Below are 27,328 nucleotides of genomic sequence, written 5' to 3' on the forward strand. Positions count from 1 at the left end.
GGTGTGTTCTAATGCAGGTGGCTTTTAGAGTAAAGCGGAAATTATCTAGATGATACAGCTTGATGATCATTTGATTGATTAAATAAAAATGATTATTCAACTTTTATTTTTCATATTAAGGGGCAAATTGAATCAAGAATTGAAAAAGATCAACATGAAAGGTGAACCCCTTTTTAATTTATTTGTTACGCAGTGTGTTTAGAAATATAGAACGTCAAAAAAACCCACTATGAACACTATAAAAACCACTGACCAAGTCAAAAAGTCAATTGGTCAGTGACAGTTACACGTTTCGTTCTACTAATGCCTGACTAGGCGAAGTTTCGTTTAACTATACGGTACGTCAAACATAACCTTTTGAAAACTTCCTGAGTTGGTTTTTCTGCATTGCACATTCAAAAAATGGCGTGTCTCCTATTTTGTTTAACAATAAATGCAACCGCAGTTTGTGAATTTCATAATATTTAAGAAGTTAATACGCCTTTTGCGAGATTATCACGGGTAACGATGCAAATATGCAAATGCGCGATGCGTGAAGGCCAACTCAACGAGCTCTCGAAAGCGCGCTTATGACATTCAGTAATTCCAAGCATACTGGGCATTTAGAAATTAAAAAAAAAATGATGTCAGCTTTTCTTGGCGACAGCCTTCACCTTCGCACTTTTATCTGCTTCTCTGTTTTGGTTTTACCTCTCTATATAAACAGGTAAAATCAAAACAGAGAAATTGTCTAATTAATTTTAATTAACTAATCGCGCATCTATCACATTCTACCACGTACGTGATAAGTTATAACCGTCTTGCTACGAAACTCACCGGCACAGACTGCACAGACTATGTCTCGTAGTATCTGAAGTGCAAGTTTCTAAACGATTTAAAAACGTCGCCATGTATATACACGCCAACTGCTTAAGCAGCAAGGTTTGCTCGTGAATGGATTGGTCAAGTCGGTTAAGAGGTCTACCGAAAAAGCTATGAGCATCAATAACCTTATACATGTATTCTCATACTAAACTCGTACAAAAGTCATAGTATGTCCTACAAATAGACTGTAAAGTATATATATATATATATATATATATATATATATATATATATATATATATATATATATATATATATATATTGTAGAGCGGAGTGTACGCTTCATTTCAGGAAACATTTTATTGGACTCAACGTTTCGACCAGAAGCTGGCCTTCATCAGGTCGAAACATCGAATCCAATAAAATGTTTCTTTAAATGAAGCGTACACTTCCCTCTGTAATTTTTGAAGCGGCCAAGTACGTTAAATGTTCTCGCATCCTATATATGTATATATATATATATATATAGACATGGCTTGCTTGTTACTAATGGGCCAGAGTTAAATTCAAACAGGCAGTCGCACAACATTCCCGCATATCTATTTTATTCCAACAGTTTCGGACGGTGGACCGTCCTTCTCAATTCTACCGTGAGGAAGGACGGTCCACCGTCCGAAACCGTTGGAATAAAATAGATAATCGGGAAAGTTGTGTGACATCCTGTTTATATATATATATATATGTTTGATTCTATGACATTTGTATGAGCATGGCATAAGAAAATCTGCATGAGGTTAGGGTGACTTGTAATTTTTTTGTTGCCATGCATTGTACCTCCAGGTGCCTGAGCTCGTGTTCGATGAATATCCAGAGCAGCTCCTGGTGCTCGACAACCTCCTTCCAGTTGTCGTCGATGGAGGCTGCCAGGCCTCGGTCCTCTCGGGTGCCCAGGCACAGCTTCAGCCTAATCTGGCCCTGTATGGTGGACCGGTTGGAGCGGCCCTGCAGCGGGAACCACCGGTCCACACCCGAGGACGGGATGTCCTGAAAGAAAATAAAGGTGGCGGATGAAAAGCCTTCTGCGACATGAGCTCAGTTTGAAAACATATGGCCACGTATGACCAACTTTAGATCCGTCTTCCATCATTCTCTGATTCAATCACTCGCTCGCTTGTTATTTGAATTGTTCATTTTTTTTCTTTGCCGCTGTTTGTTCAGCACGCACAAGAACGCCACGGCTTTGTATGGCTATGTATACAACTAGGCAGTCGACGCAGTATTTGAAGCAGTTGCAGAATCAGTAGCAGTAACAGCAGAAGTAAAGGTTAATTGATAAAAAAGTGGTATAAAAGTAGAACTAAAGTACTAAACTAGTTGTTGTTACAGCGTAGTAGATGCACAAATAGTAGTAAATGCAGTAGCAGTGAAGTTATTGCAACCCAAAATATCAGTCGCCATAATGGAGTCTTACACCGGTGCTCCATAAATCCGGAATAGTAGCGCCATGGTAGTCAAGTTTCGGCAATAGATGCAAAGCGGATCAGCATAACTGACTAGAAGCTGTAGCCAGACTTTATTTACTTTCCCTACCCTGAAATTGTAAGACCTAGCGAGTAAGTGAACTATTAAGATTGTTCTGTCTTTTCAACTAATTACTTTCCGGCTATTACGTCTTTGTTTTTTGTTTTTCAAGAAAGTGTGACTTTGGTAACGACTTCGCGTTAAATATAGTATTACAAAGACGGCGCATTCTGACATTCTCTCCCAACCTCCGCATGTGCTAAACGTTTTAGCCTAATTCGGTAGGAATTATTGTCTTTCCATTTGTAAAGGAAAGAAAGCATATTTGTATAGGTGCTAAACAAAAGGGCTGTTTTTGATGTCATAGCCGCTTAGACCACTGCAGTCAGCTACAAAGCTGCAGAGCGTGAATAAAGACTAAACCGCTATCGAAGACTCTATCTAGTCTATCCATTCGTGGCAGCCTCCCTTGTTTTTATTTAAACCTTCAACGGTCTCTTCGTGACCGTGACGCTGTAGTTTGTGGGTTATAACAGCGGGCCGAGGCACCATGCACGAGTGAGCTGGACCTTGGCCTACAAATGAGGGCTGATTAACGCCGCACGTTCCGGTGAGTAGATGTCGCCACTGGTCTTTGCCAAAAGAGAGGACAAGCCAACAATAAAAACAGAGCGGACATTTTGGCTTCACGCAGGCTACAGCGAGTACAAGGGTCCCAAACACAAACAGCAACAGTGAGAGAGAAACATTACAGAATTTACTGTTCAACATGTTTGAGGTGGAAGGTCACGTTCCCGCGCTCCCTGGGATAGGGTGAGAGCTCCCTGACCAGTAAGTACAGAATAAGCCAGACAGATATTCGTGTAGAATCGCCACAGGACATCTAGAGTGCTCCAATGATTTGCTAAATACGACAACACACGTAGTGAGCACTGACGAAAATGGAAATAAATATTCCTGACTATTTAAGCTTTCTTTCACCTTTTACGCTGATTAAGTAGTGAGGTTGACAAGGCCATTGAAAGTGAATAGGTCATAACGTTATTTGTACCTTCAGAACCGATTTCTCCTCTTTCGACAATAAACAAACAAATAAAAATGGCACACTTCACACAACAAGTCTCTGATTACCGGCCTCACAACAAGTGATGCTCTTTTGGAACCTTTCTTTCCAGGTTTAGGTGGTTAGGTCATCTACGCTTAGATAGTTAGGCCATCTAGGATTGGTACACATTTTGTCTATAGACCGCAAAGCTTCAACAGTCAATGCACCGAAAGAGAAAAACAGCGTTTATGTAACTGTGACGAGAGCAACAGCGTTATGAGATTAAAGCTTCTTACTGTGTTTCAGAATATTGGCCGTATTTAGTTACCTTCATTGGTCACACATTACCTATGTCCGATGTGACTGACCCCGGTTACACTAGAATGAAGTCATGTTAGTCGCGTCACGCGCCCACGTGATGTGCGTGACAGAAGCCGACGGCTTCCCTCACTGCTCACGTGAAGAGGACGTTATTTCCTACAAACGATGCAGTTTCTGCGTAACAATACTATCAAAAAAGCACATTGTGCATTCTACAGTAAAAGCAGTATTATAGCAGTACTTTGGAGCAAGGCCTTGTGTTACCAAGATACTTTCTTATGGTATTCGCAGCTTATTGCAGCGCCGGACCAGTTGTCAGTCCTACCCACATGTAACCTGGCAATATAGCAAAACTATGCAGCCTTGGCTGGATGATGAAACGTTTTGATGCATTTCTGGCGCGGAGTAATGCTTCCTTTTGTTTTTTTGTTGTTTTTACTGGATACTCCCTTACGCTCATAAAATGAAGATGGATTTTTCGCCTTACAACTGCTCCGTCACCTGTTTGCCTGTTAAATTATACACATATATATATATATTTTTTCAAGTGTAGTTCATTGTTTCATTTTCGTGCAGAAAGTCTACGAAAAAATTGCACGCAAAAGCCAAATAACTTCGAGGGAAAGACAGTGAGCCCTGACCTTAAAAGCATTCCTATTTCACCATTTCAGCCAGCCACATCACGTCGCAATTTCCTGCACCGTCACCCGTCACTAAAAATGTATCCACAAACAAGGACAGTTCACCGCCACTAAACACAGGCAATCAATCTTTCGCACTCTCTTAACTTCCCGCATGCACCGAGCACGAAAGAAAATAACGCTGGTCAATAACGCAAGTCCTCACAGACGTCGGTCCTTACAAACTCTTCAAAACATTAGCGAGCGGGGACCGTTTTACCCCCCACTACTACAAAGTGCTTGGTAGCATCTGCGACGCAACTGAAGGCTTGGCCCGGGACACCTATAGAATGCGCCTCTCCACGCCGCTCATTTGCTTTTGTTTCCATATAATTTTTTCCTGTGTGCACAAAGGTATTGTTGCGGTGTCAATCTTATGACTCGGTTTTCTTCCGGTTCGGCATTTTCCTCTATGAAATCCTCTTTTTTTTTTCCAAGTTCCTGCTTGCATATCCTTTTTTTCCTCGAGTACAAGTATCGCAACCGACGTGGGCCCCGAAATACCACTCCATCACACTGGTAGGGTAGCCGCCGCCAACCGCTGAGGCCGGGAATAGGTGACAGACGCGTCGTTGACCTTGCTTGCAAGAGACGGCCGATGCCTGTCCCGACCAGGGAGGCAGTCACACTAGACGGCGCGTTTACTGTGCTCATAGCTAGACACCGCCGAGCAACACCCTCGCCGCCTGCAGCAACAACAAACACCGACGACATCCCCGAAGCGATACGCAACTACACGTACTCGCCCCTCTCCCTATAGGGAGCTATACACAGAAACAACAAGGAAAGCTTTAGGGAGGTAACGTATACGCTAGGGTTCCCCGGCGCCGCACGTTTAGCGCGCGGGGAAAAGTGGGGATTGGGGAGGGTGCGGTAAAGGGAGTTTGGGTCCGCAAAAACGGCCCCAGCGTATCTCTCGCGTTCGCGAACTACGTCGATCGATCATCGTTAATCCAACGAGGCTACCTTCTGTTTCTTGATTTTGTATTTACTCTTTTTTGGGGACGTTTCGCCGTTTCCAGCTCTATCATTTTAGGCTGCTTCCTTTTGCTTTTTCACTTCCACTGAAACATCGCTCTCCCTCATCGTGTGTCGTTACTTTCCTGCCTTTTTTTTGCTCCAATTCCGCCTGCTCTCTCCTATCTCCGCCTCCCCTGTTTACATTGCGTGTGCAATTTCGGAAGACCGTGAGTAGTGCGCAGGCTCAATATCAGTCATACGCTATCCCTACTTGAATCCCTTTTTGCCTTTCACAACACTTCTACTCTCTCCTTATTCAACTCTGGGCCGTTTTCTCGCTCTTTTTTTTTTTGACTCCCTATTTCGTGTTGCTCTCTTTACTCTCACTGGCCTTATTCTTTCCTACGCTACTCTCTGTTTGACGGTAAAGAGACTTTCATCGCAGCCGCGTCAGAAACAGCTGTCCCAACCGTGCGTCTCGGGCGAAAACTTGTAAAAAACGTAAGGAAAAAGAAGTTGGAGACAGTATAGGGGAGCTAAAAGACCGGGAGAAATAGGAACATCAGCAACCGCACAAGCAGCAGCACCAGCAGGGGGCGTAAGAATCAGAACGGGTGGAAGACATTTGCGCTCCCCGCGCCTTGGCGCTCAAGTTGTTTACCCACTCATTCTCCCATCTACTTTCTTTGCTCTACTTGCACTTTTATTCATTTTACTTTTTTCATTCATGTCACGTAAGCGCTTCCGCAGCCTCCGTTGGCGGTTTGGCGGAGAGCACCCGTGCCTGCAAAGAGCGGCTTAAATGTCACAGGCCGGCCAATGAGCTTTCTCATGTTCCCCATCTAACGTTCTCTCCCGCTTTGTATTTGCTCTCTCCTATCGCACGCAGTGCCGAGTTAAAACGTGATGCAGTGTGGCCGTTGAAGAAAAGGTGATTCCATTGACAGAAAAGAGCTTCTCTTTGCAAACCACTCCTTTTTGTGGAGCACACTTGTAAACCTCAAATAGTGCACTGCCATTCATCGTCGTGGTGTAGTGTGTTCCTGGGGCTTTTATAAGAAGCCCTAAAGCTCTTTTCGAAGGCCTCGCGTTTGGCGAGTAGACGAAGCAAAGCCCCAATTAGTCTCGATCCCTCTGCCCCATTATCTCACATTACGAAATGGATATCTTGAATAGCGTTGATATTTACACAAGGAGTAGAAGAAAGTTATCTGTGCTTCCCGTGCAAAGTACGAATAAAAACTACACCTTTGGTTCAGCCTACAATTAAAATTGTAGCCAAATGCACGGTTATTTTTTCGTTTAGGATGAGGGAAATGAAAAATAAAGAAATGCAAAATTCCAAAACACTTCCCTCCTTCGGCTGCCGATAAAGCACAAGTGACATCAGTTCCACTAATTTGTGCTGGCAGAGGTCTATGATAGATTGCGCAATAAATTTTCTGAATTAATCAACTGAAAAATATTCGTCTATGTCATAAAGATGATCAAATATTGAGCCCCACGCAAATTAAATTAAGTTTCATTGCAAATTCTGTATATTATAGATGCAGTATTACCACTGTGTTTTGGCTCACTAATTAAGCAATTGGGCAGCGATCGCGCTAACGAGCACAGCAGGCTCGTTAGTTTAGTAACCAGAAACGTGCACTGCTTCACCCCACCTAAATGAATTACTCTTATAGAAATGCCCTGTTCACAACGATGTAGAAAAAAAGTGAATGCTACTTTGAGGGGCATTAAGTAAAGCAGCAGTATTCGCCTTTTTGTTCGGTGTCTGTTCCCTTCAATCCCAATAGCGGAAATCTAAAAATTTGAGCTTGTGCTACTATTTCTTTCTTACCATGTAAAGAGCGACCATCGGAGGGTAACAAGATGAATTCCAAGGGAAAGAAAGCGTAGCAGGGGGCGGCAGTAAGTTAGGTGGGCGGATGAGGTTAAGAAGTTCGCAGGGGTCAAGTGGATGCAGCTAGCACAGAACCGGGTTAAGTGGAGAAATATGGGAGAGGCCTTCGCCCTGCAGTGGGTATAGTCAGGATGATGATGATGATGATGATGATGATGATGATGATGATGATGATGATGATGATGATGATGATGATGATGATGTAAAGAGCGCAGTACCGCACACCGCGCTGCGCGACGGCGAAGACGCGTCTCCAGTAACAAGGCATTTGCAGACTACCTTACAACATGGAGCAACTTAACTTAAGAACGCTGTGGTGAATTTACATTATAGAACGCCAATTTCCCCCATAGAAGGCTTTCTAACCCACGGCGTAGGCTAGCAACCATGACATCATGGTCAACCTCCTTGCGCCTATACGATGTGCTCTGACGGGTGGATTCGAGCACGTCCAAGACTCTTAATTATCCCGTCACGACTATCTCGACCTCATTTATTACGGAGGTCACATTCCGTCACTGTTTCTTGCTTCCCTCTAGGGTTATATACGGATATATAAATGGTCGCTCCAGTGCAAATATTTTTTTTTTATTTACGAGTGGACCCACATGCGTCAGGTACAGAAAATCAGTGAGCTTGGTAAGCGGACAATCGACTTGCTAAATTTGGTAATGCAGGTCCATGTCACATTGACAAACGCTACCACTAACAAAACCAATGTCTGAAAAGAAAACAAAAATGTTACTCTATAATGGCACTTAAAGAAAGATAGAAAATAACGCCAACTACGACAAAAAGCATATTTACGGTTTTTGCGCTTTTAGCATTGTTGCCTGCTTTAACAGCTTTTACCAGGGTCGTAGCAAGGAACGGAGATGCTGTAACGCTGTTGCATGTTCAATTATGTCCAAACTTCCCATTGTGTGTCTATATATAGAGAGAGACAACAGAGAAAAGCGACAAATGAACTGCTATTTTACTTTATTATGCAAAACGTTCGGTTGACAGCCCCACTTTCTTTCAGTTAAGATATATAAAGCGAGTAACAACTAAATGAAACCAAACTGTTAAAAAGACCAACTCTTCAAGAGTCATGGAATCATAAGAATTATATGAACTGTGACATAGCCTTGTATACACCATTTATTTCGTGCTCCAGAGTTTGAAAACTAGTAAAGAGAGAGAGTTGAATAACTTATTACTTGCGGCTTCAGAGAAACGTTCCACTTCGGATTGTGTACATCGTCTTAAGAAAGAGTTGAATGAAATGTTTACAACTGAATTTCATTTACGGGCACATTTATAACGACCCAAAACAGATGCCCACTAGCGGGGTAGCTTTTGCTGGCGCGCGTATGACGACCACTGAAAGGGCAAAGCCGCGCCTTGAGAGCACTCCGAAAATGAGCGAATTTCGTTCTCAGAGAGAAGTTCGAATAAATATTTCGGGACGGCTGAGCAGGAGTTCTCCAAATGAACATTGAAATCCCCTAGTTAACGTGTTTAGTAACTGAAACCTTAAAGCGTGGAACAAAAAAATAATAACATGATTCCTTAAATACGAAAAACACTACTGAGTGAGCATAATAAGAAATGAAAAGTAATTTGCTGTTTTTTCGGGAAAACCAATCAAAAGCATACTAAAAAGGTAATTACGACATCAAGCTTCGATTAGCTTCATTCTTATTGAGATCGTGAACACCTTCCATGATTTATTCTGCAGTCATGTTTCTTACCCAACTGATGCTACGTTTCAATATTTTCCGCAATTCTCCCATTATTTCTTTTTTATGTGGATGTTACCTCCGGAAAAATGAACACTTGCATCTTCGAATCGAAAACGAGAACATGTCTTCAGGGAACTTATGCCACAAAAATACCGGTTCTTTAAGCCTCGACCAGCGGCCACGCCCTCCAATATATTTATAAACGTGAAAAATAAATACGCGCAACTAAAACCCAAAAGCTTCATTCCGTAAAGCTGTTGCAAGACAGGCGCGTGAAGTCAGGTCGCTCCTCAATTCTCAGAATACGTAGAAGATGTGTTACGCAACGACCCTTCCAGCCACCCGTCCGACCACTCGCCTTGCGATGTCGCCATATATCATATCATATTCAATTTGCAAAGACGCCGTTCGCAATGTGCGCCAGATATCTCTCTTGCGTAATTACGCCTTCGCCTTATCCGACAAAGCGGACATGTTTATTGTATTCTCACCGATCAAATAACTCCCATTATTATCCCAGCGCGGAGCAAGCAAGAAATATTTGTGAAGAGCAATTGAAGATCTCTTTCCCCACGAGAGAAGCTGCGATTATACCCAGCCAGAAATGAAAAAATATGCTACCTAAATGTACCGCTCGATATTCATCCAATTTGCAAAGAATAGAAATGCAGGACGAAGACCTTACTCTTAGAAAATGCCAATATTCTCTCGGGGCCTTTCTTGATGGCTTCAATTGCCTCCTCGTTCGTAGGAAATGTCTCGTGGTGACATATATTCACGTTTTATTTTATTTTTGCTTTCTCGGAACAAAGACTGGCCTGCGAATTATCTGCGGAGCTCTGAATTCTTACAAGTGCAGAACTCTTCCGAATCGCCTAAAGAGATGCAAATGCAAACTATACGTCACGAGTTAAGGCTTCGAAAGGCAGAAGCCTTACAATAACTGGAGCAGAAACGTGCCGACCTCTTAGAGGGCTTCGGCACCACTAGGGCTTTGAGAACTCCCGACAAAGCTAAGCACTGAAGAGCCGTATCCTAGCGCGATAGCTCGAACTCGTCTGAGGAGAGGAACAGTTCTCTGCGAGCGCAGATAGAAAGATTGGAAGGCAACTTTAGAAAACGGCACGCTAAGCTCATTAAAACTATATTTCCTCGGCGACTTCAAATATTCCTAAACAGCGTGGTTTAGTGTCCTGTAATTTAGCGCCAGATAAAGTATGTGAACTTTGCATGAACTATTATAACTACGTCTTGTTTCGCTTGTCACGTATTATATATGCGGACGATGTAGCCATTTATGAACACTTCAGCATAAGCTTGATATATTCCTTAAAGTTATTAACACACGGTGAAAAAACCGAAAGCCTGTTCCCTGTGCAGTTACAAAGAATGAATTTTCTTTCCATCGAACGCCGTAACTACAAGAACGTGGTTAGCCGACTGCATCATGGTGAACTGAGGCCTTAAAAGCTTGTTTTCTGCCGCCCAGCAGGGCCGGCACGTGGAGCTCAGGGGTTTTGGGTTGTGTATAAGTTACTGCGTCCGACAGCACACCGAGGGCCCTGCTTGAAGGAGGGGGGGGGGGATGGCAAAGGGTGCACGAAGAGCGGGTACAGCAGTGTGCGAGATCCCTACTGCGTGTTCGTCTTGCGTCTCCGCTTTACTGATATCTCTGTGCGTGTCTGTTAAAGGCTTAGCAGATTCGTGCTACGCACTCGATGCTCAAAATTAAAGCACCTTGTGAGAACCTATTTACCATTGCCTGCTTCAGGTTTAGAGAAAGGGAGTCTGGAAATGTGGTTGACGCTGAGGGACCGGGGCATTTGTATACGGGAACTAAGGCGGTACCACAAGCTGAGCTGTCTCAGGGCCTGTACTACCACCTGAGCGAGCGGCGCCAACACAAAGTGTCAGAGCGCTTTCAATATTTGAAGTTTTCTTCAGTATCGAGTATCTTCAAAATACGCGATACTTTAAAAATATATTTTCGATACCGATACTCCGATACTTTCATTTTCAGCACACGATACCTGATACCGATACAGAAAATATATCTAAAGATAATATCGAAGATACACGTATCTTTGATGCTGCCTATGACTGGTCAGCGTAGAATCATTAGAAATCCGTAATGTCGAATTAAGGAGCTACCGTCTTTTCACTACCAGTCGAAGGGCGCTCACCTCTAGTGGCACGTTGACGCATCCGAGGAAATCGTCCACGGTGTCGGCAGGGCTGGAGCGCGCTGACTGCGCGATCTGCTTGAAGTAGCGCCCCAGGCCCTTGAAGCCGGTAACCTCGTTCAGCTTGCGCGCGGCGTCGAACACCGAGCTCTCGTCGTCGTGGTCCCTACAAAGAAAAGGGAGGAGAAAGATCTATGGCACCCATCATTAACCGCTTCCCTAGCAGTGTCAGTAAACAGAACCCCGGGACGTTTCGCCTATTCCAGGTGGAATGAGAGCCAGAGGCTGAAGATGGAAAGAATGGGGATTGGGTTAACCGGAACACTGTTCCACTTAAAACGTCTTGTCTTGTTGTTGTGACTGTAGGAAGAAGGAAAAGAAAATGCACGGGCCTGCAACTGGCTCTGTAGCTGAGCCGCCACCGCTGCCTCGTGCGGACAGAAGAGAAAGTAGAGAAGAAAGAAAAAGAAGAGGGGGAGAAAGACGCGAGCCGCAACGACGGCCCTCGTCCATCGCCTAAGCGGTGGCGGGTGCAATGACGGCCTATAACAGATAAAACTTCGGTGGCTGGCTAGCCCCCACTGCAAGCAGCGTTGTCCTACCGTCCTAGCCCCGTAGGGCAGGGAATTGCCACCCTTCGCCACCTCCTCCCCTGCCTTGTCTTTACGCAAGGGGAAGGAAGCATCTCAACGGGAAAGAAGTACCTAAAAAGGGAGTGGAGAAAAGGGCGTTGGCATACAAGAGTGCAGAATAAGAAACTACGTTTTATGAGTGTAACAAAATTCTTAACTATCCGGTGATCCTGTTACGCCATTAAAAATGAAACGACCCCTGACAATTCTTCACAGCCTTCCGAGAATTCATACTTTTATTAGTGGTCGGGGTTATGGTGGTGCGATACATGCAATCGCAGACGTGGCGCAATGTATAGTGGGAACATGAAGTACAAGATAGTTTTGTACACCCTCGTTACAACCGCGGAAAACGCGGCCCAGTCTGTCAGCCAATATTCAAACGAACTCATCCCACCGCCGGCACATGTTTAAGCATTTAAAGACCCATTTCTAACACGGCATCACTGGTGGAAGAACGCTTGCAGCGCCCACTACTCCATACATGCCTTCCTTGCATTCAAGGGGCAAAGAGTACAACTCCATCCTAGTTTCAGGCTCACTAAATTGTTGGATATGCAACAAAGTCTCGGATATCCGCCCCCTCAAAGACGTCGTGAAGTTCAGCACCTATGTTTTGTTGCTTTGTTAATCTTTTGAGACCGCAAAACGTCCTTCCAGTATTACTAAAAGTAGTAGATGTCCTGTGTTTGTAACTAATTTGTCCTCATATTGCATCTAAAATTCACGCCCGGCTTGCTAATGGTGTCTTTAGGCATCAAGTTGACCTGCAGGCTATTTCCTTCCCTTTTATACATGCTGAAAACGTTTATATTTCGCCTTAAATTCGCCCCAATTTCGCCGACAACATCTAAGGTTTATGGCAATGCTGTGGGCCCGGGGAAATCAGAGTGAAGGCAAAACTTGTACGTGAGGCGTACACAACTCATTCGGTAATAAGCTGTCGCCGCACTTGAGTTTCTTCACGGGTGTTGTCTGCAGCTGTTGGAAGTGTTCGCAGCGCGCAAGGAAAAGTGGAGGCCTTTAGTTGGTCTACAAGTCCCAGGTAATGGATGGGAAGTGTCATTCGTAATTGTTGGTTAATAGTAAAGCCTTAATTGATTGACTTATTAATATAAATAAATATACATAAAAATTAAGCAATTGAAATTTAAAGTAAAACTATAGAAATAACAAACAAAATTACAGCAAGGAAACTTAAATATGTTGAGTCATGGCGCTATAGTTCGGCGTAGCTAAAATGAAAGTGGTGAGTCGCTGAGTCGAAATTCGCCATAACTAAACAAGTGAAAGTGATTTTAGTCATTGTTCCGTAGTCCGTCACACTAATGTGCTGAGTTCGTGCGTATTAGTCAAGCAGGTTACAAAACATTTTCATAACCGTGGTAGTATGAAGCAAACGAACACTTCCTATCGCGTTTACTCAAAGGCAAAGTCTGAAGGTCCTCCTGACGTTTTAGTATTCAAATCGGACTTGCTAAGACAGATTGAAAATTTTTCAGCAGCAAGCACAGCTGTCAACATGGCAAGCAAACAAAAGAAAGAAAACTGACATTCAATGATAAGAGTTCATATCTTCAGCGTTTCTTTAATCTTATAGCAAAGGACCAGTCACGTCTCGAAAAATAAAAAATAGCTACAAGAATGGAAACCTTACTCCTGCGAACCTTGCTGGTTCGCAGAAGAAATGAGACATGAATTTTGGCCATATTTCAGCAGTTTCGGCAGTTCGTCGTCTGTAAGGAAATGAGCAGACGACACAACCGATTCGCTTCGAAAGTACCTCGTCTGCACTTGTTACGGTCCAGTTGTTACGGCCACCGACTTCTAAGCCTTATTTTCTTACCCAGACATGCGCGCCGCAGAGGCTAGCGCCACAAATACAAGCAAGCAAGCAAGCAAGCAATCAAGTGCACATAAGTTCCGCTAGGCGGCGCGACATGCCGCCAACGTTGCGTCTGTTGGTTGGTTGCCGCCGGACCCCGCCTAGGCACAACACTAGCCGAGGGCGGGAGCTGCCGCGTTCCATAAAACATGCACACATATCTATCGTTCCTGCTGGACCGCGCCACAAAACGGCTTAGGCAAGACAGAACGCTGGGCGTTCCTCTCTTTCATTCCTTCCTTTTCTCATTTCCTCCCCGCCGCTAACAGCTACGCGCGGAGCGTGTAGCCGGGTGTCACATCGCGGGCAGAATCCAAGGCGAGCCGAGTCAAGACGCGTCACCAACAGCGCCGCTGATGCATAAGTAATCGTGCTGCGCCAACTTTTCTCCTTCATCTCTCTTTTCTCCTTCTTACTTTTGCGGCTTTGTTCTGAAGCCGAGCGAACAGAATGAAAGATTCTAGCGGACTCTTCGCCCGCTTTGCGAACCTATCTCAGGTTTTGATAAACGCGAAGATACGTTGAGAGCCCGTCGTGGTATGCCATTCTGTTCCTGTCCCTTCTACCGGAAAATAATTAGTTTTCGCCTCAATGGTCCTTCTGGTGGTACCATGTAGTCCTGTATTTTATTTTCTCCTTCATCTTTTGTTTTTTTCATTCTGTCTTACTTCCTCTGCCTCTGCGGTTGAGGGATAGAAGCCTACGACTGCCACTGATGCGTGAAGAACGCGGTCCAAGCCAAGCCTACGCTTTTTGGTGAGCCCTCAAAGTAGCAGGTATGAAAAAAATAACAGACTTCTGTGAAAAGCACCTGAGGCATGAAGCTCAATGCCAGGAAGGTCTTGCCAACAAAGGCGGTATGCTGTGGGAAATTTACGGTGGCTCACTAATTAATATCGACCACAACATCTCGTTCTTCGAAAGCCTAAATGACGCATTTATGTCGGATAAAGACAACAGCGGGTGGGGCGAAGTATTTGAGCATCTTATTTTTGAACGACACGCGAAAGAGCTTGCAAAGCTAGGAAGTATTCTACCAAATACCTAAGGTTGAGAACAAGCCAACGCACGAGGCGAAAACTTCTCAACCGGCACATTTTGAGACAAGCCAGTTAACATTGCACGATACCCAAAAAGCACCAGAGCAAAACGTGAGACAGCAAGGATAAGAAACCGCTCCGTTGCCTCCCTCGCAAACACCGCCACAAGGCCTAAAAAGACGCACTGCCATGAAAACACAATTATAAGCACAGGGCAGAGTAAGCGCATTGCAATAAAAAAATTCAGCACAATGCTTTTATTAAACTAGTATACCGTTGCAAGAACGAGACATTTTACATTTAATCAGGTTTTTCTTGAACACAGAAGTAGAATCAGAGGTTTAATAGCTTTTTGCGAATGTCTTAACCTCTAGCCTTCGGCTATACCCCGGTGGCGCTAAACCACTTTCAATTCCAGCCTTCAATGCAACTTTCAAACGGTCTTGCTACCTGCGTGAGTCGTCATAGGTGTAGGCTTCGGATCACTGTCCACCACATGATGTTTACTGAGTACACACATGACACATTCCATGGGATAACTTTTACTGGAGCTACATGAAAATGTGCCATTGCAACCGGGGTTCCATCCCGCTACCTTGGAGCAAGAGGCAGAAGAGATGGAGGTGGTGGCAGTGGCGGTGTTGACATTAAGAATAAATGTCCATAGTGTTTGCCTTTCAAACATGGCGGGTAAATACGACATGTAACGGTGAGCCTGAGATGGCTAGTGGACACTCGAAAGAGTGGTACGGGAAGCTGAGGAGTTTGTCAGTCTGTATTCTAGTGGAATACATTATGGGAGACTCTATTGAAAAACAGTAGCTGCATGGGTAGCGAAATAGTCGGCGCACTAATCATTGAAAACAAGTAAACCCGGTGCTTCGGACCACATGTTACACATATTAATAAAATTACACTCGTCCGTTAGGACAAAAAATGAAGCTTAGCACCATTATTTACTATTTAGTCAAATACGTAGCATGAAAAACATACTCAGACTTACGCAACATGCTTCGAGCGACGAATGGCCCTTTTTAGTAGTTTGCCATGATTAACGTTTTTTATAGAGCTGTTCAAAAAACTGAAGCCCTCGTTAATGCGGTAAAGGAGATTGCAAATATATATATGTGCTCACCAAGGTGCTTCTGAGAGCTAAACTGTCATTGCCCATACCTCATTTCGCCAACTACGGCTTTGGGCTTTCTGTCAACAGAAGCATTCGTTTACTCGTGCGTTCACAGCTCAGTTATAATCTGTTCCTTTTTTTTTTACATTAAGGCATACATCTTTCTTTGTTGCTTTCGGGACTTTCAGAAGTCATGTATTTTCAGCTGTCAGAAATACCAAATATAAGGTGCTGAGGCAGTGTGTTTTCATGGACCTAGTATAGGTTATTAGAGTCAGTATTAACAACCATCCCGCTATGTCAAGCGGCCATGCTAGGCTTCTGTGATACGCACTGTACTCAACAATAATTGGTAGTGGCTTAACCCTTTGACTGCTTTTGCCGTACGGGTACTGCGGCCGCATTCCGTCCCGCGGCGTTTCTGCCGTACGGGTACTGCGCTAAACGCATAGCGTTTAAAAATTTTCGACACTGGGGGTGCGTGCGCGTTTCTTTTTCTTTTTTAATATTCGACGGTCAAAGGGTAAATACATCGGACAGCTATTAGATAGTGTTTAATGAGTCCGAGATGACAGTTGTTGTTAACCATTCATTTCAGCGATTAAAACTGTGATTAGTCTCTTCTGTATTTAATTTTGTTCCTCTGACGAATATATTCTAACAGTAGGCTTTGTTTATTATTTTGCACATCACTGAGCTCACTATATTCCGTCTATAAAACCGTTCCGCTGCTCTTTTTTCAGATTACTGAACCTCTAGTGGTTTTTTTTTTCTATTCATTTCACTACCCTGTAACTTTATTTTTCTGCTTGCTCTTTCTGCGCGGTGACAACGTCTTGCGTTTCTCTGCTTCCACATCAAAACGATTACCTAAAAAAGCATTGGCTCCTGGATTGACTTCGTTAATACATTTCAAAGCTTGTGCTCGTCAGATTGAAAACTTAATTCCTTTTGTTCCTTCTTGAATTTAGTCGCGTCGCTTTCAACTTGGGGTAATCTTCTTTGGTTCCTACCAACTTAAGCAATACCCAGAATTTCTGTCCCGACTTTTAACGGTTTGCTTCAGCAGCCGTCCGGCTGTCATTCACTGTAAAATAAATATAAAACACGTCAGGCCGCACTAGAAGGCTTACCGTTGTAATTTTTGTTTTCGCGTATTATAATGCGATCGAATCTGCGCGTAAAAAAGAACAAATTCTACAAAGTTCGAACCGACGTTTTTTACCGCGATGGGCTTGAAGCGCAGCACTTCGTCTCACAGCTTCTCACTATCCTGCTTTCCGCTTCCCCTTCACACGGGTATCGGAAACAGCTTCACATTTTTTTCTTTCAGTTTAGGAATGTCTTCTTTAGAAGAATTTCGTTTTGTTTTGCTTGAAAATTAATTTTTTTTTACCGCGCTCCGTAATTCAGCGTAGGAGGCAGTATGTGCATACGCATGTGTGTGTGTGTGCACAGACATATGCGTCAACTTAAAAGAAAAAAAAAAGCGAGTGAAAGCAGGAAAGAGAAAGAAAGAAGCTCAAAATGCGATCGATGGCCGACCTCCCGACAGCTCGGCCGCCTGCTGCCAGGACGTGAGACAAGTGAATTCAATTTTCGCCTCCGCCTGCTGCTCTTGCTCCCTCCTCGCCACAATTGGCTTTTTTTTTTCTTAGTTTTTTTTTGCACTTTCCTGTAGAAATAAAAACTGAAATATTCCCTTTTCTTTTCTCTCAGTATAACTTTCATTGTCTCAAACGGAACCGAGTACATTTGTCCTTTGATGTTGGGACGCTGTTTTTGCTTGCTCTTCCTTAAACCAGTGCTTTTGCCTTTCTTTCACCCACACTCTTTCTATTTTTCTCTTACCGAGCTGCGGACAGAAGAGAAAAAAAAATGGGGGGCGGGCGGAGAAAACCGTGCGATGAAGGGAGGGGGTAAGGGAACGGAGGTAATGACGTGAGACGAGAAATAGCCGAGTCGAAGCCGGACTTAAATGAACACGGTGTGTTGTCACCGGAGAAATCCGTCGGGGGCGACACGGGGGGTGAGGATAGAGGGAAAGGCCAGGATTTTGTTTGCTTCCAGCGTCCGGAGTGCGTCGAGATAGGCGCCTGACCTCCCTGTGCGGCCTTCCCCCAGTGCTGACATCGTCAACGTGCCGAGAGAAAAAAAAAAGAGCGAGGGAAAAGAAAAAAGGCGACGCCATGCATCCTGAAGAGTGGCTGCTCGTGTTTCGCCGCATGAGCGTATGCGCCTTTGTCAATCGAGAAAAAAACGCTAGATGACAGAATGAAGGAAGAAGAAAATATAAGCGAACGGACGATGTGCATTGTGTAGGCGCGCCCTGTTGCGACGGCATGCGAAAGAAAGAAAGAAAAAGATAGTTAGAAAAGGAAAGCGAGGAATGGAAATACGCTGTGCACGAACCATGCATCGACTCGCTGTCCAAATGGCGAGGCCATTATACGCGCCTGGGTCTTTAACGTGCTTAGTTAACTAACAGCCGTACCGTTTTCAGAAGAGGGAGAGCAACACAGAGGAATATTGTACTGCACTGAGCAGAAGAGGAGCGCCGATGCCAAATTACAAAGTTGTTCTGTGGTGCTTATTAGGGTGTGATACCGGAAGCACTTCGAGGAGCGAGAAACCATGAACAACAAAAAACGCAGATGACACCGGAGGCACTTTAACGGCGTGTCAGTCGACAGCCTATACATGAGAAACATGCTGTTTTGAACAAAATGTTTTATTATTAATTTTTTTTTCAGGAAATCAATTATTATTTCTGCCGTCTCGCACTGTCTGCAGCTTGTGCGTAGCAGCAAACACCCCAGTCTTTCAATTCCTCCTTGTTTCCAAACTTCGATATCAATTTCGTTTGCCAAAGCAGCTTCCCCAGATTCCCCGCAGATTGGTCGCAAAGATTCAAAGATTGATCACTCTTCGGATCTTCCTTCAGTTCAGTTCAGTCGTTCAGTCGTGTCCGACTCTTCGTGACCCTATGGACCATGTCACGCCACGCTTTCCGGTCTCTCACTATCTTCCTAACATCACATAACTTCATCTGCAGTGCCTCGAGGATGCCATCTAACCATCGCGTTCGCTGCCTACCCCTTCTCCGGCGACCCTCAAGCTTTCCCAACATCAAATCTTTCTCCAGCGACTCCTCCCTTCTCATCAGATGACCAAAGTAGCTGAGCTTTAACTTTAGAATTTGACCCTCCAATGAGCAGTCAGGGGTTATGGTCGACAATATTGACTGATTTGATCTTCTGGCAGTCCAAGGAACTCTCAAGAGTCTTCGCCAGCACCACAATTCAAACGCGTCAATTCTTCGGCGGTCAGCCTTTTTCACAGTCCAACTCTCGCATCCATACATCACAACTGGAAAGACCATAGCACGAGTTATACGGATCTTGGTTGGCAGACTAATGTCTCTGCTCTTTACTAGGCGGTCAAGGCTAACCATTGTTCTCTTTCCCAGAAGCAGGCGTCTCCTAATTTCATGGCTGCAGTCTCCTTCCGAGGTAATCTTGGAGCCCAAGAAGAGAAAATCTGTCACAGCTTCTTGTCCATTGATGCTCCAGGACTTGATAGGGCAAGATGCCATGATCTTTGTCTCTTTAATGTTCAGTTTAAGCCCAAACTTCTCACTCTCTTCTTGTACGCGCATCAGAAGTCCCTTGAGTTCCACTTCACTTTCTGCCATTAAAGTGGTATCATCCGCATATCTAAGGTTCTTGATACGTTTTCCAGCAAAGGATAATGTTTTTCGGATCTTCCTTAAGGCACACTAAAGGAAAAACTATGTAAATTCTGTTCTCAGCGAAGGCCTATCCTTCGGCTCTTCATAGCTCGGGTAAACGTTTGCCCATCAGCTAGGGTTGTTGGAAAATGTACAGAAAAATGTGGAGGTTGATTTAAACTCGTGAATCCGATAATGACGCTGAGCCCGTCAATGCAAAGGCTATAGTTGGTTGTAAGCTAACGAGATATTCCAGTTGATAGGTCTTGTATTTGCACTGTGGCGTAACTTGGTAGAAGTAAATGGTCCTTCTAGTTTTCTGTCGCGGATCCTACTAATCGCTTCCGTTCGCTCCCTAGCAGGGCGGATTGCGTCGCTTAGGTGCGAACTAAAAAAATTAGCAGCTTAAAGAACGCCACGAAGCAACTCGCAGTTCATGCAGGACCGCTGATTCTCGCCTTGATAAGTGTCTGAAACGATTCGACGCTTCATGTTAAGCCGTCTACATCGGGGTTCTCAATATTGACAAAAAAGATAAAATCAACGACCATATATGCCTCATAAGTTCACGCCTGCGAACATTTCCTTCTTTTAGAGCTTCCTTATTTTTTCTTTTCATTATTTCGTCATCCCTTTCCGCCCTTTTTCCTTTCTACCTTCCTGTCGCTCTTTTTTTCTTCTTCCTTTCCTTTTCTTTATGATTACCTCCTTTCGATTTATCCTCATATAGCCTTATTCGTTTCTTTCTTACTTTTCTTTGACTTTACGCTATTTCTTCCTTTCTCTTTCCTCTTTCTTTTCTCACTTTCCTCTCATATTCCTTTTTCGTGCACCAGTTCTCTGACTGATGATGTTGAAGAAGAAACCTCAAAATGTAGACTGCGAGACTCCACTGTTTTTTTTTTTCTTTTTGTACCAAGCAGCACAGCCGTTACATCATTCGTAGACAGCGTACATTATCTAGCAAGCTTAATGTTACTAACGCCTACCCATATTCATCGTTATGATCAACCTGTAAGAATGTCTGCACCACTGATCCGCTTTTAACCCTGCCCAGCGCTCCAAGTAAAGCTGCACAGCCTGGGCACATTTTCTAATCTCATCCGCCCAGGTGACTCCCTGCCATCATCGTCAACACTCATGACCTTCAGTAATTATACTCAAGTGAATATTAATTATACTGTCTCGGTGTTGCGTGCTCTTTACATACAAGTTTAGTGTACTAAATTTTAGCTACCACAACGTTAAATCGGTTTTGTTTCCTCCTCAACTAGACTTGCCGTCCTCTTAACACTATCCCAGGTATCTCTTCCTTCATAATTCACTGCTTTATTTCTAACTTATTTTCAAATATTTAATTAGCCACCAGGTTCCAGTCCCAAATTTGAAAACTGGGCTGCGATGCATTTACGTTTGAGTAATGCAGGACAAAACTCTGCTATATAGCTTCCACTTGGCAAATGCATAACACATCATGCAAATACGTATATAAATATACGTTCCCCGTACAACCAACTAACGAACCTTCGAATGGTAGCTTATATTATTGTTGATTTAGATGTAATGTGCTGAGACGTTGGTGTTCTCTGTCCATAACAGAACATGCCTCACAACGAGTTCTGTATCTCTATTCGTTTTTCGTTTGAGCTGGTGTGACTGGGTTAGGTTTCGGATTGATTTATACAAGGAACCTCGAACTCGTATCGGTACGCATACCCCCTTGAGAAATTTTCTCACATCGCGGGCCAGGAGCCGTAAAAAGACAAAAATAACAATAGAAATAAAAATTAAGCTATATATACGAGAGCAATGATAAGAAGAAAGTCAGAAAACAAAACTTCTCATTCCAAGACCACACCTTCCCATTCAGCCAGGAAGAAAACAGCAGCGCGCGATTGATTCTGCTTAGACGCCAGACGAATGCCGCTGCAGAATGCCTTAGAGAGAGGCAACATAAATGTACATACAACGGTTAAAGAATGGCACTGTCACCTACCCTCAAGAGAAAAAGACAGACTTGGTGATGAGGCAGAGAGCAGGTTGTGTGGCTGCTTTGTCTTGAAGACAGCTGATGTCTGAGTTTAAAGTGGCAGTACCTGTTTTCATTTTCACAGGGAACGTGTACATGCAGGGGACGAGCCCTCTTAGTTGAGTTTAGTTGGATAACTTGTCTGGTACTACAGACAGCGCATGAACCTGCCACTTGCTTTCGGAACAAAGTGTGAGAAGTTTTGGAGAAGGCGGGCCACATACCACAGCTCCGTGTTCCGTATGCGGTCCTCTGGCCGCCTGTTTGAGACCTCTTCTTAGTTGCATTGAACATCTAAAAGCGACACCGACCATGTGGAAAATTCTTAGAGGAGGGCTCTGGAAATTATACTCACTTGGGGTCTTTAACCTGCATTTACATTTCACACTGCACGGGGCACCGGGAAACCGCGGCGAAGATTGAAGCTCCGCTGTTGAGATCGAAAGTCGAGCACCCTTACCGTTAAAGGCCCTGTGAGGGCTACTCATATAGAAGCCATATAGAGGCCGCAGAAGCGATTGGGCCAATATTGTCAGTGGGCTGGCAAATATCGGCCCAATCTAGGCCAATCGCTGCCATTCTATCGCTGATGTTGACTGTGCCATTATATAACACATCCAGCGCTGGCCCTGGGTATTCCATTACTAACAAATATTGGCCGCGCCTATTTGTAATGATACCAACATTGGCACGTCATATCCGATGTTTTCTCAATATCGGTGACACCCCTAATGAGGATGGTAATGACAGGCCAGGATATCCAACTTATTACCAGTATTTACATTGTCACTTTATAAGGGTGGCTGTAGAGGACACCGTTAGCCGTCACTCCACTGAAATTGGCCAACATACGGCATATGTTGGACAATAACATCACCTCTGTTTCAATGGTCCGCCAATATTAGACAAACAAGGACATACCGTAGTCAACATTGTTTCGTCCAGCTGCTGGTAAATGTTAGACGAAAATTAGCATATGGTTGCAATATTCTGTGAGAAACCAATTAACGCATTTTTGTGGTTGGCAGGCTCATTTACTTATTTGCACTCATTAATTGTGTTGTTATAATTTATGTCTGAAGTCACCTTTGCAAATCCTATGGAAATCTTGTTTCTTTAATAGCTGTTTCACGGTGCTGGTTCCCGTCGTGTTTGCTTTAATCTCATCAAGATATGGTTAATGTTGCTTGGGATGACACCATCTTCATTAGCACTATAGATCTTCAATGACATAAGATAGCACTGTAATCTGTCCACATGTATATCATGACGTCATGCTCATGACATGGAAACTATATGGGAAACAATTAGCATGGTGTTACTCCGCTCGAAGGGATTAGGACATGCGACCGCGATTGAAATGCTTCGGGATGTCCTTTTTGTTTATCTTGTTTGCGGCTTAGCAAGTATAGAAGCCCACATACAGAGCGGCAGTGTTAAACGTCTCAGTCCGTGTTCTGGATAATGGAAAGCCGTAGTATCAGTCTCACTTCTCGGTGCACACCTACACTTCCAATTAATGGCGTACAACTGGAAGTAAATGTACATATGTCATTGGTTAGAATCGCTTTCGCATACTAGCCTCCACCTTGACTAGCACGTGGATGCTAAATAGGGAAGTAAAATGGCCTGACACCACCTAGAACACTGCACGATGAACGGCTGAGTAGTAATTTTGAAACAAAATCACCTTATATTTTTAGTATGGCTTCCTGTTTGCACATTGTGTCTAAGCTTACTCATCACGCCTGTTACGTGGTAAAGTCTTCGCCCTAAAAATGTGGAAATCATTCGCAAAGATACTAAACACCAAGTGCGTTTTCATATACCTTCAACATTTCATATGGACACCCTGTTAGCGGTATTTCACAATAGTCGCTCATACTTCACGATCCAGTAGCCATTCAGAGCCATTTGCCCTTCTTCTCATGAGGCACAGCAATGTGTTACGACACCACCGCTTTTTTCGCGTCCCTCTGCGAAGTTTCAAATCGCAATGAACAGTCTAATTGCGCAGAAAGGCGCGGCTGTCTCTCGTACAATCTTCCTTGGCGAAGCCCGACCATCGGCGAACTGGGCGCAGGTGTGTACGAGCGTTGTTGTCCGGCACCGTCACGTTTATCGTTGCTCGCACCTCGGACGGTCGCTATAGACCCGCGCAGGTCGATCAATGGACCGCCGCAGCCCGCAATCGACGTCGAAGCGGGAGAGGAAGAAGGGCCGAACAGCGGTCTGTATGGATAAAAGGTTCGGCCGAGCGCCGCTCAATGCCTCCCACGCAGAAGCGGATAGCAACGCCAGCACTCCTTCGTCTTCCAAGGGCGTCGCCTTTGGGGTCCTGGCTACAGCTGCGCGCAACGCTATTGAGCCGAGCTCGCTGTTTCGGAAGCGGCACAGATACCGTATTTATGCGCAAACAGTTGTTGCTTTCTTCTATTAACCGTCCATTGATTACCAATTTAACTATTGAATTGACGGCAGTAATGTCAATAACGACAACCTTCGAATCCATCTTACATGCGCAAGATTGTCGTGGAAGGCAGTTCGCGGATATTAAACAAAAATCAGGGTAACAACGGAAACAGGAAAGAAGACGAGATCAGCGCTGACTAGCAACTGAAGATTTTATTGGAAAGAACATTTACAGCTAAGAGCACGCATGAGCAGTACTAACAGCACCGTTACCCGATAACTTGAATATAAGCGATCAAGATTCTGCAGTTTACAATCATCAACGAGAACAGAGGGGGTGCTAACGCATATGTCGCGGTTTATAAGAATGTGAAATGCTTCGCTGATTTCTCAGGTTAGTTTATCGCGGTGCTCGTACAAGATCTTAGTATCTTTAAAGAACGAGCTGCATGGTTCTGCGTTAGAATTAGGAGGGTTACGGCGGCATTCTCTGTAGTGCAAGGCCGATTTAGAGGAAGTGACCCCATCCAAAGAACTATTGTCTTCGTTGCTGCGCTGTTTTTTATTTGTGTACCAACTCGCTTAACTCGCCGTTTTATCATGGATATTAGTGTGATGTTATCCCTCTAGTCACTCGCAGACACAAACCTGTAGAACTTATTGTCTACGTTTGTTGCGTAGAACGTTCTAAAGCGTGGCGCTTTACGTACAACGTGGCACTGTATACGCAAGCAGCTGCCGAGCGACAACTCTATATGCGCCAGAATTTCCGCCTGTTTAAAACTTGCGCAAGGACAACGCAACGGTGGCGCCACAACAAACGCTGCGGACGGTTCATGTTCGGACCCACATATACGTTCGTGGATACGGTATTAAAGACAAAGGTAGAGCCCACTCAGCTAAATGTCGCACTCAGATAAGAAAGGCAAGTCGCAAACCAGACACGGGCGGGGCAATACCGATGGGTGGTGCGACCTGTTGTGAGGCTTTTTAACCCTTCCCACATTCTGCCCCCGTCCCTACTTCACAGCGCCGCCATTTTCTGACCAAGAAGAGCGGTGAGAAAGGAATGACTGCGTGGTAGTGCTGAAAAGAAACATCGCCCAACACTTGCTGTCGCTGTTGTGTCCTTAGATGTCACCCAACACGAAGCGAGTGAAATATTTCGCCTTAGCCGAAGGGCTGGGTTCCTTCATTTCTTTTTCAGCTTTCTCATTCCCTATTTTTCTTCCTCCGACTCGTTTTCCTCCCCTCCTCTCGTCTCAGTCTCATTTATCTTTCACTTGCTGTTGACGCTTTGTTGATGATACCTGCTTTTCTCTTCGGTTGCTGTGTATTCATCGTTTATTTCCCTCTCCTTTATGTCTCTGTCCTAGACCTCCATTTACTTTTTTTTCTAAGTTGTTTATTTATTTTATTTTATTCTACCTGCTGTTGCTTCTTCAACTCTGTCCCATTTTTGCTACTAAGTTCTGCCTTTTCACTTTAAGGTGAAATTCTTACTAGCCCCATTAGGAGAAAAATCTGTCTGGCGTTGTTATTAGGAAAATTTATTGAAAAAAAAAAACATGTAAACAGCCAAACACACTTGCGTTGTTGTTGTCGTTGTGTGCAAAGAAAATTATTCAAAAAGCATGGAAACAGCAAGACACACTGGGAAAGCTACGTTACAGTAAAACAGCGCGCAATACCAAACATGTCAGCGAGTGGCAGCAAATATGATGCAGTGGGTACCTGGTCAGAAGTTGTATATCAAAATATCAGCTAGAACAGGCACCCACAGGAGCCCTGACCCCCTTAGTTATTTATTGCCAGGCAGCAGTGCTCCTTAGGGCTCACACTTGTACGTAACGCGAGCTGCAGGCTCGCGATTTGTAAAAGAAGAACCTCGTTCAAACCACTTCTACGGTAGTTGTACATACCAAAATGATGTGCTTAGTGTTAATGTGCCCTTTCTGAGGTGGATGTGCCGCATCTATACCCCCTCCGGAGGAAGCTTTGCTCCCCAAGAGCAAACAGCGTATTACCTAGGTCACCCTATATTAGCACTGAGAGATGCACTAGGATAGGAAAATTTAGACAACGGAGTCACCTAAAGTATACGGCCCTGTTCCTAATCTCCCAAATAATCAAGCCCACGGACTTCCCTACATAGTTTTCGAACACTCCGAGCGGCCTTCTTCAGTGCGACACCGGGATGGAAAATGCTCGCGACGGAATGTCCGGGAATGGTAGCGGAATGACCGAGATTTAGTCCTCAATGACATGAACGTGAGACTCAACCTGGCCACAGTTTATACAGAGCGTATCACAAACTATGCCCCAACTGCAAAACCTGTCTTTGGTGGGGAGGACGAAACACACGTCACCATCGGAAATCTCCCACAGCATGCGCAAGATTGCAGCAACGGGTGTCCGCCCACTTCGGGTTGGGCGCGGATCTCTGGCGCATGCATAGGGTCAACGCAGAATAACAGAACGTCTCGCAGAGCCTAGACGCATTGCTTTTCAAGGGCACCTTCTGAGAAGCAGACAGAATACAAAATACACCCGCTACCGGCCGCGTGCTGACGCGCTATAGGGGGACGTTTGAGGAGCGGTCGACGGTGCTCCGCATCGCGTATGTCAGTATTTGTCTGCACGCACATAGGAAGTCTTAAGAGTCTCTGCTGACATTTTCGTCCTTTCAAATATTTACATTTTCGGTTTCTTGCGTATCATAACCTCATACGCTTTGCGGTGTCTGCAATAGGGTGTTGTGATTTTACACTGCATTTTTTTAGTCAAGCACCAACGCCATCGACGATATCTACTTACAGAAAAAGAAAATGTAAACAAAAATTTTGGATCTTGTTCCTTTTTTTTTTTTTGCCATGAAAGAAGATTAGCCGTGACATATCGAAGTTTACAGAGGAGGCGCTTCCCGCAATATTACTGTATCACGTAAACATTCTAAAAGCCGCGAAGAAAGCAATATGCATTTCGTTTTCTTTCTTCCGTTAGCAAATGGACTGCTTTCTATGGTATGCCCAAAGCTCAGCGCACGCTGTCTCAGTTGATCCGTGTGAGTACCTTTCCCCTGAGTGTACGCGTGCGAGAAACCAATTGCGTTTCACGACTATGTATTAATGTAAATAAGCTAATTATCTGCCCCAGCACGTACAGCTTGGCGCAGTTGCTGGCTGATTTTGGCAGAATACTGCGTTCTTATCTGAGCGCTTGTCAATGTTCGTCTCCCTGGGTTTGTGCGAAATTCTAGCGCTTCCTTAAACGTCCAGTATAACGAACTTAACACTATGTGCCACGCTTGTATTACTAAAGGACGTT

The 27,328-nt window shown here is 44.4% G+C and overlaps 1 protein-coding gene across 5 annotated transcripts in view; it reads right to left on the bottom strand.

The window, feature by feature from the left end:
- LOC146189842 (BAI1-associated protein 3-like) overlaps positions 1 to 27,328 on the bottom strand; it is a 441,950-nt gene that overhangs the window by 77,814 nt on the left and 336,808 nt on the right. For all 5 annotated transcript variants that reach the window (XM_084604615.1, XM_084604614.1, XM_084604612.1 and 2 more), the window contains 2 exons: positions 11,148 to 11,313; positions 1,639 to 1,848 (listed from right to left, as the gene is read on the bottom strand). In XM_084604615.1, the coding sequence (XP_084460741.1) occupies positions 1,639 to 1,848; positions 11,148 to 11,313 (376 nt within the window). The remainder of the gene's footprint in view (positions 1 to 1,638; positions 1,849 to 11,147; positions 11,314 to 27,328) is intronic.

Source organism: Amblyomma maculatum, chromosome 5 (assembly GCF_055883805.1).
Source record: "Amblyomma maculatum isolate TAMU_Amacu chromosome 5, ASM5588380v1, whole genome shotgun sequence".
NCBI classification, from domain to species: domain Eukaryota; kingdom Metazoa; phylum Arthropoda; class Arachnida; order Ixodida; family Ixodidae; genus Amblyomma; species Amblyomma maculatum.